The 17294-nt window shown below is 38.3% G+C and overlaps 1 protein-coding gene across 6 annotated transcripts in view; it reads right to left on the bottom strand.

The window, feature by feature from the left end:
• The window catches only part of l3mbtl3 (L3MBTL histone methyl-lysine binding protein 3), a 144180-nt gene that overhangs the window by 31599 nt on the left and 95287 nt on the right, over nt 1-17294 (bottom strand). For 5 of the 6 annotated variants that reach the window (XM_069886995.1, XM_069886992.1, XM_069886996.1 and 2 more), the window contains exon 17: nt 9296-9466. The exons of the other annotated variant lie outside the window; for it this stretch is intronic. In XM_069886995.1, the coding sequence (XP_069743096.1) occupies nt 9296-9466 (171 nt within the window). The remainder of the gene's footprint in view (nt 1-9295; nt 9467-17294) is intronic. 6 annotated transcript variants of the gene reach the window in all.

Genomic DNA, 17294 nt, shown 5'->3' with positions numbered 1-17294 from the left:
TCTCCCTCCTGTTTCTTGGGTATGTGTTCTTTATTACTTTAGTTTCTTGGAATTTAACTAAGGACATTTAAAAAGGGTTAATAAATGGCATTTTGTCAAATGGCTTGTGAAAGTTTATGCACATGACTTCAGCCAAACTATCCATGTCAAACCTTTCAATCTCTTCAAAGAATTCATTCCAGTTATTCAAGCTCAACTTCCCATTAACAATTTCATGTTAACCTTCCTTTATTACATACATTTTCCAAAAATGTGATGGGCAACAAACCTTGATATTCACTGGCATTAGGTTACAAGATTTAAGAGGGAGCACAAAAATTTTGAATCACAATTGCTTTTACTTTTTCCAGTTTCCTTTTGTAAAAACCAGCCTGGTCAAAAGGGTTGAGGCAACTCATCTGGCAGAGGCTGTAACTCTTGGTAATGTCTGGGCTATGACCGCGCATTTGGAGAACCTTGAAGCCCAGTATTGTGAGCAAACGGAAGCCCCTGCGATAAGCAGCAGAGGAAGGCACCACCATACAACCGACCTACTTGCCCACCTTTCAACCATCTCTTATTCCAATGGAAGAGTTTGTGGTTCTCCATAGTCTTCATTAGCCACCTCAGACCCCATAAAAAAAGTTTAAGCAAATCATCCTGCATCTCAAAGGACTGTCAAACAAAAAAAGAGCAGGAGCAGTAAAAATTCAAGAAACATGAAGCAGTAAACCATCCAAGTCATTGATCCTGTCCTGTCATTAAGTGTACTTTGTTGAATGGAAAAAAAATCTTGTCCTTGGATACACAAAGCATGCAATCAGGATTTTCTGGGGTAAAGAATTCCAATGAGCTGTAATCTTCCAAAATATTCCTCTTCATTTCAATTTTCAATGTATCCTGCTTAGTTCCAGGGTCTTCATAGAATCATTACAACACAGGAGGTGGTTATTAAGCCCACCATATCTTTCCCAGAGCCTGTTTGGCTCATTCCACTGAAACAAGAAAGTAGGTAGTCGTTGTAAGAAATGCACAGAAGTGCTGGAGAAACTCAGCAGGTCCCACACTTCAGGCCAGAGTCCTTCAAGGTATGAGCAAAAAGCTGCAGGACCTGCTAAGTTTCTCTAGGACTTTTTTTGGTATAGATTCATTCCCCTACTCAGGTGGTTTTCAACCTTTTTCCCCCACTCACGTTACATTTTAAGTAATCCCTTAATAACCACAAAGCACCTATAGCAAAGGTGCTCTATGGTTAGTAAGGTGGTGTGCAAATGGGAAAAAAATTTGTGAACCACTGCCCTACGGTTTCAACAATTCTCCAATTATTTTCCTTGCTTTTTGACTTGCTTTCAAAGACACTGATTGTTTCCAAGATCATGCAGTGTATCATATCATTTTATCTCTGACCTGCTGATGAAAAAGCTTCCCTATATTTGCCCTATCAAAATCAATTGTGATCTAGTCCAGTTCAATTGAATCTCTCAAATGTTCTTTTCCCCCAAAGAGAGCAACTAGTTTCATCAGTCCACATGACCCAAATTCTTGGTTTCTGAAAACCATTTTAGAACCTATTTACTGCACTTTCTTTCAGGCCTTCAAAGGAGTGTATAGCACATAAGGCAAATATGTCAGTTGTAGTGCAACCCAAGGACTTTGTTTTATAAGTGTTATGGGTTATATTATATATAAATATGTTTTTAAAAGAGATAGATTGTGGGGGGGGAGGGTAGGTGGGTAAGTGTAGGTCAAAAATAGATACTTACACTTCACATCTCAATCAAATTGCGAGACCTTTGCTGAAGGTAGACATTCAGGCATCAGTGGCTTTGCAAAAGACAATGGAACTGCTTTGGAAGGAACTTCAGAAGTAGGTGCAAATGGAACAAAGTCTGGGCTCAAGTGCTGATAAAGATCTTTCAAGGATTGGATTTGGAGCCTTGGAAGGGGTTCTACTTTTTACAAGCAGTGAGAGAGGAAAGAATACAGGATTCTTCTCTGAGAGAGAGAGAGAGAGAGAGAGAGGTCAGTTCTGCTTTTGGAAGCTGCAACATGACACGCTGGCAGGCTTTTTAAAAAAACCCACTTTGAAGACAGATTGTGAGTTCTGAGTTCAGCCTGTTGAAAACCATTATTGTCCTTACAAGAGGAAATGGCAGGTTAGAGCGTTTCTCCTGAAATCATGGAAACAAGAGGAACTCTGTGATGACCTGGAAGAAGGTTATAATTTGGAAAACCCACGATGGGGCAAGATCTTCAGCAAGACACTGAAGTGAATGATCAGAGGAAATCTGTTTATGGGTGTCCAACAAGGAACAAAAATCTCTCTAAAACTAACAAGAACCTTCCTGAGCAGTAACCATTTACTTGATGAAAATTCATAAATGTTAAATTCTGTGCACAGTATAAGAATTGTCTGATACCGATGAACTTGGAGAAGTGAATGATTAGACAATTAAAGTAAAGAATGTTCCTGAACATATACACATTACATACACGTGCTCTTAGAATTAGAAGGGGGGGGGGAGGGGGTTAAGTTAAGTTAATAGTAATAAGTTGAAGTTTGACCCTATTTTTATGTTTAAAGAAAATTAAAAGCAACTTTTGTTTAAGTAACCATTTGTCTTGGTGAATTTCTATTGTTGCTGGGTTTTGGGGTCCTCTGGGCTCGTAACAAAGAGGGGGCTCATCCTTTTCGGATTGAAATATTTGGAATTTTGTGATCTTAAACTTTTGGAGTTTATTAGTGAATTGGTTTTTCCAAGCTAATTTAAAGCTTGTGTGTGTGGAAAAACAGCAGCAATGCATGTTAGTACATTTTTGTCACACCCATCACCTGTGGAGCTACAGAGAAAAAGAAAAGAGTAACTGATCATTATTGCTAAGGAATTAAAGCTGGCTGAAGTCAAGCACTGGATGAAGAAAATACAAATACAGAGGATTATAATGAAATATTACATAGGTGAGGGAAAATTTGTTCAGAAAAAGTTAGACAATTTTCCGGAGGATAGATCTTTTGAATTGAAATTGGAATTGGATAAATTGAGGGTAGAAGAAAGAGAAAAACAGAAGGTGGTAGAAGAAAGAGAGAAACGGGGATTTGAATAAAAGAGAAAACAATGAGGCAGAGAAAGCTGAAAAAAAAAGAGAGGGTGCTGAAAAACAGAAAATATGAGGCAGAGAAAACTGAAAAATGGAGGATATGAGCTGAAAAACAGTGGGAGGATGTTGAAAGAGATAGACAGTTTCAATTAGAGAAATTAAAAATTGAGATGGAGGGAGGCAAGAGAAGTGTGGCTATAACTCCTGGCGAGAGGTTTTTGGCTAGTAGAGTGGTAAACTTAGCTCCTTTTTTTTGATGAGTGATATAGATACATATTTTCAGCTTTTTGAAAAGGTTGCTGAGAGCTCAAGATGGCCAAAAAGAAAAATGGCCTCTTATGCTCCAAAGTTTATTGAAGGGAAAAGCACAAATTGCATTCTCTAGTTTGACTACAGAGCAAGTGGCAAATTATGATACTGTTAAACAAGGTTATGAGTTGGTTCCAGAAACATATAGACAAAAATTACAAGTTTCGTGAAAATATGGAACCAATCTTATATGGGCTTTGCTCTAGGAAAGTGTGTATGTTTTAACTGTTGGTACACCTCAAAAAGAAAAAAAAATAATGATTTTGACAGATTAAGAGAATTGATATTAATTGAGGAAATTAAAAGGTGTGTTCCCAATGAGATCAAATTATACTTGGATGAAAAAGACATGGCAACAAAACGGCTAGGCTAGAAGATTCACAAAAACAAATTGCAGTATAGTAAGCCTTTTCAGAAGGTTAATGTGGAGCAGATTAGTAAACCTGAAATTAAGTCTGGGGAGAATATTCAGAGAAAAGACGAAGGTAAGGTAGGAAAAGACAGAACCTCTGGATTTCTATGTCATTTTTGTAAGAAACCTAGTCACGTTCTTGCAAATTGTTTAGTGTTGAAAAAGAGACGAGGAAAGGAGGTTTTACCAGAAGACAGTTGAATTTAAGGAAAGCAGATGTTCCAAATCTGGTAAGGATGTCATGGATGTTTCAAACCTCTTGTGTCAGAGGGCTTGGTTTCAGTAAAGGATGGGAATTCACAGGTTCCAGTTAAGATTCTTAGAGATACTGGGGCTGTCCAGTCACTGTTGTTGGAGAATATTTTAACTCTTGATCAAAAGACAGACACAGAAGAGATTACTTTGATTCTTCACAACATCGTGTTGAATTCAGAATTAGTTAAGGGACCAGTTGTAGTAGGAGTTATTTCAAAGTTATCCATGCAAGGAGTCTTATTTTTATTAGGGAATGATTTGGCAGAGGATAAAGTTGGGTCAGTTTTGAGATTAACAAATAAGCCTAGCAAGGATGAGGTTGAAGAAGATTGTGAGGTATATCCTGCATGTGCTGTAACAAGGTCTTTGTCTAAAAAATTGATGAGAGCAGGGGAAGATCCAGTTGATAGAGACTTGCCCAGTACTTCTGAAATAGCCCAGAAGGAGCAGGTTAAATTTGAGAGTCATGATTTGCCTTTGTCAAGGAAAGAGTTAATTGAGCAGCAAAGACAGATTTTAATCTTGTTGATTTTAAGGGAGAAAGCTGTGAATAAGGAAGAGATTAAGGAAATGCCCTGTGGGATATTACTGGAAGGGTGAATTGTTAATGAGGAAATGGAGACCTCTTAATGTTCCTGCAAATGAAGAGTGGGTGGTGATTCATCAGGTGGTCATTCCTAAATTTGCCCCATAGTACACCTTTGGGTGATCATCTTGATGTAAAGAAAACCATTAATAAGATTTTGAAACAATTTTTCTGGCCTGGTTTAAGGAAGAATGTTGTGAATTAGTGCCGGACATGTCATCTTTGTCAGGTTGTGGGGAAACCTAACCAGGGTCCTCCAGTAGCTCCCTTGCAACCTATTCCTGTTGTTGGGGAACCTTTCACTAGGGTTATTGTGGATTGTGTGGGTCCCCTGCCTAAAATAAAAGCTGGGAATAAGTACTTGTTAACAATTATATGTACGTCACCGAGATTTCTAGAAACTATACCATTGAGGAATATTAAAGCAAAAACAGTGGTAAAGGCTTTGAAAATTTTTTTCACAGTTTTTGGGTTACCTAAAGAGATCCAGAGCGAGCAAGGAACTAATTTCATATCCGGGTTGTTTCAGCTGTTGATTTATGAGTTGGGAATAAAACAGATCACTTCATCTGCGTACCATGCTGAAACTCAGGGAGCTTTGGCAAGCTCAAGTGAGGAATTTTAAGACAGGAAATAAAGTGTTAATTTTGTTCTCAACACACAACAATCCTCTTAGAGTGAAATTTTTTGGACCATATGAAGAGAGATCAAAACTGAATAATGTTAATCATGTGATAAACACTCCAGATCGTAGGAATAAAACTCAGGTTTGTCATATACATATGTTGAAATCTTATTATGAGGATAAAGGTAGTGGAGAACAGTCTGTATCAGAGGTGTTGGTTGTTGAGAGGGTTGAAGAAATTATGGATCATAAGATTATGGAAACAGAATCTTGTGGTAACCTTAAAGAAATCATGTGTGCCTGTCTAACTCAACAAATTTGGAAAATCTGAAGTCAGGCCATCTTAAATCACAACAACAGAAGCAGTTGCTTTTGAAATATGCAAATTTGTTTCCTGATGTGCCAAAAAGGAAATAATTGATTTGTCATGATTTGGGAGAAGTAAGTCCCATAGAACAACACCCATATAGAATAAACATTCAGAAGAGCAAAATCGTGGATCAGGAGGTGGAATATATGTTGAAAAATTATATTATTAGACCTTCAAACTTGTGTTCTGCTACCTTAACCAGAAGGAACTGTTAGGTTCTATCCAGATTACAGGAAGGTTAATTCAGTAACTATAACAGATGCTTATCCTATTCCTAGAATTGATGATTGTATTGATAAAATTGGGAAAGCTAAATTTCTTACTAAGATGGATTTGTAGAAGGGTTATTGGCATGTGCCACTAACAGAGAGAGGAAGGATTATTTCTGTATTTGTGACAGCATCTGGTTTATAAGAATATAATGTGCTACCTTTTGGCATTAAAAATGCCCCTGCAACATTTCAAAGGATGATAAATTTGGTAATCCAAGGTTTAACACATACAGATGCTTATACTGATGACTTGGTCACAAAAAGTGACACATGGGAAGAACATCTGAGTAAATTGGATAAACTGTTCACAAGATTTAAAGGAGATGCTATGCCATTACCCTGTTCTAAAATCTCCTGATTTTGACAGACCATTTTCTTTAGCAGTGGATGACAGTGAGGGAGAAGCAGGTGCAGTTTTGTTACAAAAACATGATGAAATTGACCATCCAGTTGCCCACTTTTCAAAAAAAATCAATGTTTATCAAAGGAATTATCCAATATTGAAAAGGAACTGTTGTCTATAATACTTGCTGGTGTAGCGGGAGCCCCATGTGAACAACAGAAACGCGCACAGTCACAGCAGTTTAGTAAGTGCATTACCAGAGCGCATAACCTCCAATGATGTCCCAGTCCACCAGATACAAGTCAGGCACTTAGGAAAAGTGCGCGAATAAGAGCCCGCGCTTTTTATGGCACCTGGCACCTGAAGCTGGAAAGTGATGTCACTACCGCATCCCAAAAGGCTCAGCGTGAAATGCGCAGAGGGAACTATAAAACCTGTGGTTAAGAACCAAGTCTCCAAATCCAATCCTTGAAAGATATTTATCAACTCTTGAACCTGGACTTTGTTCCATTTGCACCTACTTCTGAAGTTCCTTCCAAAGCAGTTCCATTGTCTTTTGCAAATCTACTGGTGCCTGAATGTCTATCTTCAGCAAAGCTCTTGCATTTTAAATGAGATGTGAACTATTCCTGACTATAATGTCTCCAGTGTCATATACTGCCACTTGTGTAAGGTAGTGCCATCAGATAGGCCACTACATTATTTAGTGACCCCGACGTTATTCTATGTATATCTCGGTACCTCTCATGAACCAGTTGTTATATTTACTGATCAGAATCCTCTGATGCATTCAAATAAAATGAAGAATAAAAACAGAAGATTCTTAAACTGGAGTTTAATATTACAAGAATATAATCTGCAAATTAATCATCAAAGATACAAATAATTTAATAGCTGATTATTTGTCGAAATGTTAAAATTGAACATGTAAAGAAATATAAACTTTCAAGATTGGGATATATTGTAATAACATGCAATATATTGTGTATTATTATCACTGTAGTGATTGTAAAGTCAGTTTTGTTATAGGGAGAGAGTGTTATAGTTATCTTATATTTTATATTATATATAAATATGTTTTAAAAGAGATAGATTGTGGGGGTTTAGTGTAGGTCACTTCACAAATAGATACTTACACTTCACACCTCATTTAAAATGCAAGAGCTTTGCTGAAGATAGACATTCAGGCACCAGTAGATTTGCAAAAGACAATGGAACTGCTTTGGAAGGAACTTCAGAAGTAGGTGCAAATGGAACAAAGTCCGGGTTCGAGCTGATAAAGATCTTTCAAGGATTGGATTTGGAGACTTGGTTCTGGTTTTTATAAGCAGTGAGAGAGGAAGGAAAACAGGATTCTTCTCTTACAGAGAGAGAGAGAAAAAGAAAGTAAGAGAGAGAGAGAGAGAAAGAGGGGTCAGTTCTGCTTATGAAGCTACAACATGGCATGCTGGCAGGCTTGTTGAAAACCCCATTTTGAAGGCAGGTTGTGAGTTCTGAGTTCAGCCTGTTGAAAAGCCTTATAGTCCTTACAAGACAAAATGGCAGGTTAGAGTGTTTCTCCTGAAATAAGGGAAACAAGAGGAAGAAGAGGTTAACATTTGAAAAACCCACAATGGGGCAAATTCTTCAGCAATGCATTGAAGTGACTGATTGGAGGAAATCAGTTTGTGTATGTCCAAAAAGCAACAAAAATCTCTCTGAAACCAACAAGAGCGTTCCTGAGCAGTAACCATTTACCTTTAAGCACCAGAGCCTGGTGAAACTTCATAAATGTTAAATTCTGTGCACAGTATAAGAATTGCCTAATAGCAGTTAACTTGGAGAAGTGAGATTGGACTATTAAAGCAAAGTATGTTCCTGAACATATACACATTACATACATGTACGCTTAGAATTAGAAGGGGGTTAAGTTTGGTTAAGTTAAGTTAATAGTAATAAGTTGAAGTTTGATCCTGTTTTTATGTTTAAAGAAAATTAAAATTAAATTTGTCTTGGTGAATTTCTATTGCTGATGGGTTTGGGGTCCTCTGGGCTCGTAACAAAAGCAAAACTTTTGACTTTCTTTGCTTCTGTTTATGAATCCCAGAATGCTCAATATTACATACCACTCTCAACAGGCCCTTCCACTTTCAAGGATTTATATATGTGTATAACCATTTCCCTTTCTTTCTCCTCAAGTATCCTTTGGAATTGTACTTGGTGGATATCAATGAGATCACTCTTGATCTTTTCATCTACAATGAGTATTGTGCCAGCCTATTTGAGGTATATTTATAGGACATTGCCCTCACCTAAAGCTCCATTCCCAAAAATCATCCTGCACCAACTTTAGAGCAAGATGATTAGGCTTTGTGTATGAAGATCAAAACTACACCAAGATCAGAACTCAGCACCATACAGTGAAATAGAAGCATAGCTCAAAATGATCAAGTAAATTTTAGGGACAAAAAAAAGTAATTCTCTTGAAGAATAATGTGTGGGAGAATGAGAAGGAACAACTGGATAACTATGAAAGTGGATGAATGCCTGGATTGGACCACGTAAGAGTATGCATGTGGGTGAACTACAATAATAAGAAGCAAAATTAAAGGTTGCCACATGAAAATTGATTCAAATAAAGCTCAGGAAATTAATGCATAGAAAGTGAAGTAAATAATAACAATGCAATGAGGTGATAAATCAAATACAATATTTAACCAAAAACCATGTAATAAGAAAACAATTACCAGAAAGCGAGAAAATGTCAATTAAACACAATAAATTGACACCTCGTGATTATGTAAAAAGAAAGCTGTAGAGTGAAAGATAAGCATAATACCACAAATGTAAACAAAAATTAAAAGGGAAACCAACTGTTTGAAGCTGAGCAGTTTTGATCTCTGATCACATTAATCTTAAGGCTACAACTCAGAGCTTTCAAACACCAAAGGATTTGGAATTCTGTTTCTCAGAGAATACTATCCACTGAGGTAGTAATTCAGAGAAATGAAATGTTCCACAAATGAAACAATCAGTTGCAAAATAATGTGAAAAGTAATCTCAGACCCTTGAGAAGTGGTGGTAGATGAACAAGGAATTGTTTCTACTCCATCTGCTTCCACCTTCTTGTTTCTTGGAACACCAGGACTAGAAACCGGCGGCATTTCTCCATTCAATCGATCCGGAAGCACATTTTCTCTGTTGAGGTTGATCTCAGAGTATGGACAACCTAATGCACTATAAAGGAAAATGATTTCTTACCGATAAATAATGAACAGCACATTTTTCTTTTTGCTATGATCATCTTATAAAGAGAGATGCCATAATAATACTCCTAAAAATACTTCCTACTTGCAACTTAAATCTGTACATTGACATAATTCAGTAAATAGTGGGTTAGAGGAATAGTCATTCGAAGACTTGCACATTGAACTCCTATCTGTTCTCAGTGTCATCTCAGTTGAATACCATTGAAGATACTACATCCTCAACTTGCACCTTGTGGCCAGTCAATTCATCAGAGCAAAAACATTCATGCTCAAACAATAGTCCGCAGACATACAAGTCTGGAACAAAAAGTAATAATCTGGCGGGAAAGGGGGCCCATTACAATCACTAGTACACCAATTTCACCGCTTGTCAATATGGGCTCGCGTTAGTCCTGGGTCCACTCCAAAATGTCAAACCAGACTCAGGAAACTTGGGGTATTTGGTCTTTTGAAAAGTAGAACACCAAACAGCACAGTGGCCAGTTTCATGGGCACCAGAAATACCTGGAAACCCCATGGCTAGAATGTACCTTATCTCCACTGAAGGAGCTGAGAGCGCAGTCGCAGCTCAAATGTGACTTAAGGAGCATGCGCAGTTTCTCCATCACCCTGACTGGCAGCAGTGGGAGAGAAGGTGTACAGTGGTGGTGGGGATGGGGGCTGGTCTCATCAACGCGGAGGCAGTGATCCTCATGGCAAAGAGCAGCCGCCGACTGGGGATGAGGAACCAGGGTGAGCTCCAGGGAATTCCATGGGCGGGTGCATGAGTTGTGCTCTGCCCTTCTCAAATGCAAACTTTTGTGCCAAAGGCTTGGCATGTAGGTGGGTGGGGAGTGGAAAACAATAACTAATTTGGGGGGGGGCATGGTCCATGAATGCCAGCCATGAACTGGTGTATTCCCAGCAAATAAATTTAGAATATGTGATGGCATTATGCCCAAAGGCTAATAAATGGAACAATTTCACTTTATTCTATTCAATGAAGGATGGGGGCCATGGGACAAGGTTATGGAGGGCCTTACTAAAGCTCAGCGTAGGGCCTGGTGGTAGTTAATCAGTCACTGTCAGGTCATGCTAGAGTGCAGTCAGCTCATATACTTTTGGTAATAAATCCAATAGACCAAGTTGGAGGGGGTGCAAGCAAATTCTGCTTCACCTAGATAATGGTGAGGGGTGGCATGAAGGGACAAGTGTTGCACTTCCTATCGTTTCAGGGGAATGTGCCAGGGGATAAGGAGTGGAAGTCAGAGGGGATGAGCAGGCAGGCAAGTCACAGAATGGTGGTCCATAAGGAAAACAGGGGAGCAGCAGAAGATCTGACTGGTGGGGAACTCTTTTGGAGTTGAGAGAAATGATGACTGGCTGAATGACCTACTTCTGCATCTATATCTTATGATATGCTGGATATAGATGTCTATAGGTTGAAAAGTGAGCACCATGGGAACTTTATTCCTGTTCTGTCTGGGGATGGGCGAGACGAGATGTGCGGGAAATGGAGGAAATGCGTGCCAGAGCAGATGGGGTACCATGTGGAGGTATTCAAGAGCTGCTTGATGTCCTCAGCAAGGTAAAGGTTAGTGCCATTGTCTATCAGTTTGATGATGAGTCTGCATTCGTCCAAAGTAAACACATTGCATTTGGAAGGGGTAAGGTTGGAGTAAGTGAGGAAAATGCAAGAAGTCAAGGCACAAACTGGAAAAAATATCAAAAAAGATTAAAAGGCCAGAAGATAATGTTTAAATGGAGGGAGAGTGCTAAAGTGAGAAAAGTGCCATCAGGAGGAGGTGAGGATTCGATACACAGAAATAGGCAGAGTAAAAAGATCTCAACATGTGTTAGGTCCAGAATTCATTGAGTGGATGGGGCCCGAGAACAGACTGCTCAGTGTCAGAGAAAGAGAGATCGAATGACGGGGGAGGGGGATTGGGAATTTGTGAAGATATGACAAAGGTTTTCGTTGGGTGTTGTTGTAAGTGATGGGTGGGGATATATTCCTTGCCAAAATACACCCTGATGAAAATTCACCTCCAGTTGGTGCTGCAAAAGACACAATAGTGACAGCACATTGCTGCCTCCAAAATACATTTCATCTCAGTTTTGTTTTCATTTTTACAATGATTTTGAGAAAAATCTATAATAAAAAAAGTAATCTGAATGTACTTGCAGAAAACACTTAGGCACTTGAAATTTCTTCATAACCCCCTCCCCCCAACAAATAACAAGTTTATCCATGAAGAATAAAGGAGGTTAAAATAACTCTCGCTTTATACCAAAATTAACATGCAATGTGTCTCACTCTAAACTTTTCAAGAACAATTACAAATGAGTAACAAATTCTGGCAAAACCCACATCTTCAAAATAACGTTTTATAAAAAGGCTGCTTTCTCAGATTTCCTTTGGAGTTTCTAACAGAGCATCAAATAGCAAGTGTTTGGAATTCCAACAACTGTGTTGGTCGTGGCTTGCCACTTGAAATAGTGCTGGATGTTACTGAATTAGCTTTAAGATGGGAAAGCTTTTTCTTCACTCATTGCACCAACAAAGTGTGTGAACCAAAATCAGGACAATCATGGCTAGATTGAAGGTTGGGGGCAGTAGTGACTGGTAGCAGTGGGGCCAAAAACACCATCAGTGTGTCAGTGAAAAAGAGGGGTACATGTGTGTCAAGTGGTTAATGGGTAGGGAGGGTGGGGTCAGGTGACTAACGTCTGTAGCATTGGGGGTAGGAATTCAGTCAAAGGTGGTGAGCTCTCATCAGTTCTTTGCTGGAAGGACTGGAAGACCAGTAAGAACCAGCATGCAAAAACTTAGAGGCCCCAGTGTACAGTGCCAAGCTGGAAATTACTCAAGAGACCCTTTTTAAAGCCACACAGCTGCAACGCAAGCAGTGCCAGGAAAACCTGGTTTTGGTTTTGACTGCAGCTACTGTTGGATACTCAATGTCACTAATTTCTCCTGGCGACATTGTAGGGACTAAGTCATCAAGTAAACAGTTCATCCACACAAAGCTAACTTACAGCAGGAACTACTTGGTCAGATTTACAGTGGCACAAATTAACCTGAAAAAACATCACATAACTGTATTGTACTTTGGCTCTGGGAAGCAAGGTTGGCACAGTGGTGTAGGATAGTATAGAAAACTCAATAAATATAATTGTTTTTTTCACATACTGAGTAAAGCATTGCAACGTGACTAAACAACTTGACATAAAATCATGCACTTGGACAAGTAGGCAAGTGAATGAAACCATAACAAGATCCCACATAGTTCCAGCTATATTTCTTAAACATTCCCATGTACAGTATTTTACAGCGATAGGAAAAGCTCTGAGAGGGCATTACGACTGGCGAGGCAGTAAGCACATCGCCTTTACAGTGCCAGCGATCGGGACTGAAGATGGTTCGAATTTCACGCTATCTGTAAGGGGTTTGGACATTCTCCCTATGCTTGCGTGGGTTTTCTCTGGGGATTCTGGTTTACTCCCACCTTTCAAAAACATACTAGGGTGTTCGTTAATGGGATGTAAAATGAGCGGCACTGACTCATAGGGCCAAATTGGCCTGTTACACTACTGCATGTCCAAATTAAAATTTAATTTAAAGAGCTATAGAAAGCAGGCTACCATATACATTAGGGAATCACGTTCTTTTAAAAGAATGTAAAGCATAATTGCTCTCCTCAGATATGAAAGTTCTTTAGTCCCAGACTTAAATCTTATGATTTAATCATCTTCAAGTAGATTATAAACATCGGCATTAATTAACCACAATTATCTGAAATTAATTTTAGACATCGGTTAATAGTCTGTTGAAGCACCTCTGGTACTAACTGCAGAATCAATATAGTCAGATGTTGTTTCATTTTGAACTTCAAATACTCATGTGCAATCAAGGATCATAACCAAGCAGATTACAAGAGTGCCACCTCTAATTCAACAGCACATTTTGCTTCATTCTGTGCCTATTCTTCAAAACCATTCAGAAATATTTCTGATGAAGTGGAAGACCAAACACAAGCATGATTCCTGCAGCATGTTGTGAAATCAGAGGCTTTCAAAGTACACTGTAATTTCCAACTCCATTGTCATAGACATCAAAACCAGGAGATGATAATTTATTGATATAGGTATCCAAATAACAGGAAAGGAAACTGATAGCCATTTTTTTTCTCTCAGCTAATGTAATTTTTATTGCATGATCCTTTACCGAACAAAAAAAGCTACCCCAGAATCTACTGATACTTCATTACTTAGAAATATCAATTCAACAAAAATAAATGTCATTTTATTAACCAAATACTGTAGCAACATTCTGATGTTCTTGGGCAGGGGTAGTTGAATCATGTGGCTTGCGAGCCACAAAAGTCCCTGAAAATGTTATGGTGTATGGAAATACAATGGTCGAGACCAACCAAGCTCCCAACAGCCCAACCATGGACTCTGCTTCATCCCAAGCTCCCAATGACTGGCTCCCCCTTTCATCTGAATTTCTGATGCCCTGACTGCAGACTCTCCCCTATGCCCTGGTCAACCACTCAGCCAAGCTCCCAATGCCCCGGACACAGACTCTCGCCTAGCCCCCAGTCGCCTACCTATCCAAAGTCTCAATTCCCCAGCTACCCTCCCATCCAAGCTCCCACTGCCCTGGCCGCCCATCCAATCAAGCTTCCGATGCCATCCCATTTGAGCTCCTGATGCCCTGGCCATGCTCCCATCTAAGCTCCCTATACCCCGGACACAGACCCTTGCCCTGGCTCTGGCCTCCTGTTCAACCAAGTTCCCAATGCCCTGGACACCTGCCCACATATCAAAGCTCACAATGCCCCAAACAATGTTATGAAATCTGTCCTTGAAATTGTCAATTTTATATGCTTAAATGGGAGACCCACTGACAATTCAAAAAGTTTATTGAAGAACTGGAGCTTGTATATAAACCAGGGATGTCTCTTTCTACTTTAGTGTGAGGCGGCTGGGGCATTGAGAGCTTGAATGGTCTCAGCCAACATATTTCCACAAGCTGCATATTATATGTCAAAAAAACTGCATCTTGCTCGTGAGCTGCAGTTTGGTCACCCAAGCCTAGAACATCAGAATGTTATTTGTTGGTTAGTGATTTTTATTGAACTGATGTCTTGAGAAGGTTTGTGGATCTGTTGGAGCCTATTATTACTTTTCTTGAAGAAAACAAAAGATTCTATCCTCAACTGGAAAATAAAGAATGGATCCAAAATCTAATGTTCAGAATCAGAATTTATTGTTATGAATAAGTCACAAAATTTGTTGTTTTGTGGCAGCATCACAGCACAAACATTTGCATAAACCACCTTACAAAAATAATGCATGTAAAGTCAAAGTAAGGCAATGACCTTGGTTCATTGATCATTCAGGAATCTGATGGCAGCAGGAAAGTAGCAATCCTTGTGCCACTGAGTTCTCATCTTCAGGCTCCTGTACCTTTTTCCCAATAGTAGCAGAGTGAAGAGGGTGGTGGGCGTCCTTGAGGATAGAGGCTACTTGCTTAAGACACCGCCTTTTGTAGACTTCCTCAATGGAATGAAAACTGGTGCCGTGATGTTGCAGGCTGAATTAACAACCCTCTGGAGTTCTTCTTGACTTAAGCATTGGCACCTCCTTACCAGAGAGTGATGCAACCAGCCAGAATGCTCTCCACAGTAATCCTGTAGAAGGTTTCAAGAGTCTTCGGTGACAAATCTCCTCAAACACCTCACAAAGTATATCCGCTGGTGAGTCTTCTTTGTGATTGCATCAACATGGAGGCTCCAGGACAGATCCTCGGAGATGTTGACACTCAGGAATTTGAATTCCTGGACCCTCTCCTTACTGATATGATAAAGCATCTACAAACTCACAGTGGAAGGATAGGATTGTTTCTGATCTGACTCAGAGAGCTTTAAGAATAAAATAAGTTTTTGTTTTAAGAAGAGATGTATTGTCCAGAAAACTCTGTCACTTTCCCAATCTCCAAAGGAGAGTACTGGTAAATACATTTCCTGATATTGAAATAAAAGACCACTAACTGGAAGAATACAAAGGTAAATTATAAGGTCTGCTTGATAATTTCCTAGTCAGGTTTGAGGACTTGCAGAAGCTGAAGCCCTGCTTTGCCTTTCTTGTAAATCCATTCATGGTTGATGTGATCAATGATAGTTGTCCAATTCTCAACACCCTGGTTACAGATTCATCTGCTATGGAAATGGAACTAATGGAATTGCAGGAGGATTTGTGTCTAGAAATGATTCATAAATCCCAGTCTACAATCAAGTTCTAAAATATCCTGAACTGAAGAGAACCAGTGTATGACTTGTCTCAATTTTCAGCCCAACAAACTGCTGTGAATCATTGTACTCAGTAATGAAGTTTGTGAAGTTAAAGCATCGTGCAATCCTTACAAATCCACACTTGACAGAGCTAATTCTTACAGTCTTGACAACATATCAGCCGGATTTTTAACAAATCACAGCCAAGATGGAGACTCACAATAATCAATCAGGATTTCAAAAATATGTATGTATACTTTTTGATAATTGTAAAAATACATATGCAGTTTAGAAACTACATACATGAATAAACAGTATTATGTACATGAATTTCTTTATATTTATGTAACTATTTGCAGAAAAAACAAGCATGTTAGAGCAAAAACGTGCATGCAATATTTTTTCATGTCTTACGGCTCTCAAACATCTGAAGTTTATTGGACATGGATTTATGTTAAGCAAGTTTGGCCACCCCTGTTCTAAGGCCTTCATGTGCATTATATTACTATTCTAATGTTGCCATATTTGTTGCAATTTACCTCATGATGGTTCCATAATATCAATTGTGTTATTTTTTAATTAATATTAATTTTCCTAGTCAAAACAAATAAAACCAAGAAATACAAGTCTAAACTATGTGTGTTTTGAAAATTATAATATACAGTGTGCATTTTATTTCTTGAGGATAAGAATACTTTAAGTTTAATCATTCTTTTACATTGCCCTTTTAGCATTTGTTTACATTTAGTAATTTTTTTTGCAAATGGAAACAAAATTATACTAAATGTCTTGAAAGGAATTATGCCAAGTTGTGCTGCTCTGTGGGCAAGTTGATTTGCTATTTAACACTAAAATAGGAGAAAACAATTAATCGTTAATTTTTTGGGACTGAAATTGAGGAGTTTGTGTTAAGAAGCAGATGCCTGTGTTGGTTTTCCAAAAAAAAATCTCTTAGATTCAATTTCAATAAATTCTCATGGTTAAATGCAAATATGTGGTTATACCTTGCATTGATTTTTTTTTAAATTTAGTTTTATAGATTTCTAGAGATAAATAAAAATACATGGTTATTAGCAGGACTGATAACTATAAATAATTATGCCTTATAACACAATTGAGGATGAGATGCAAAAAAAGCTTAAAATTTGTTAATTTTGAAGGCCTACATTTCTTGAAGATATTGTTCTGTATTATTCCACAAGAATATATTTTGCCCATCAAGAATGTGGTGCAGGTATACAATTTTATATTCAACAGAGATTAAACAGAAAAATCTATTTTGAACAAGAGATAGAAAATACTGTGAAAGATACCAGCTTTATTTTTAGATGATTGTGATAAATCTGCAAAATTGCAACAACTGTGAATTTAAAATGGTGGGCAAATATTCAGAACTGGCCTACCAGGCATTATGCCTGAATAGTGAATAAGGATTAATTTCTATCCATGTACTTTTCAAAAACTAAAATATTTGGAAATACTATTATGAATGAATAAAATAGTATGATGACAAGATTT

Source organism: Narcine bancroftii, chromosome 6 (genome assembly GCF_036971445.1).
Source record: "Narcine bancroftii isolate sNarBan1 chromosome 6, sNarBan1.hap1, whole genome shotgun sequence".
Classification (NCBI taxonomy): domain Eukaryota; kingdom Metazoa; phylum Chordata; class Chondrichthyes; order Torpediniformes; family Narcinidae; genus Narcine; species Narcine bancroftii.
The sequence above is the reverse complement of the archived record's forward strand: the minus strand, read 5'-3'. Positions and strand labels throughout refer to the sequence as shown.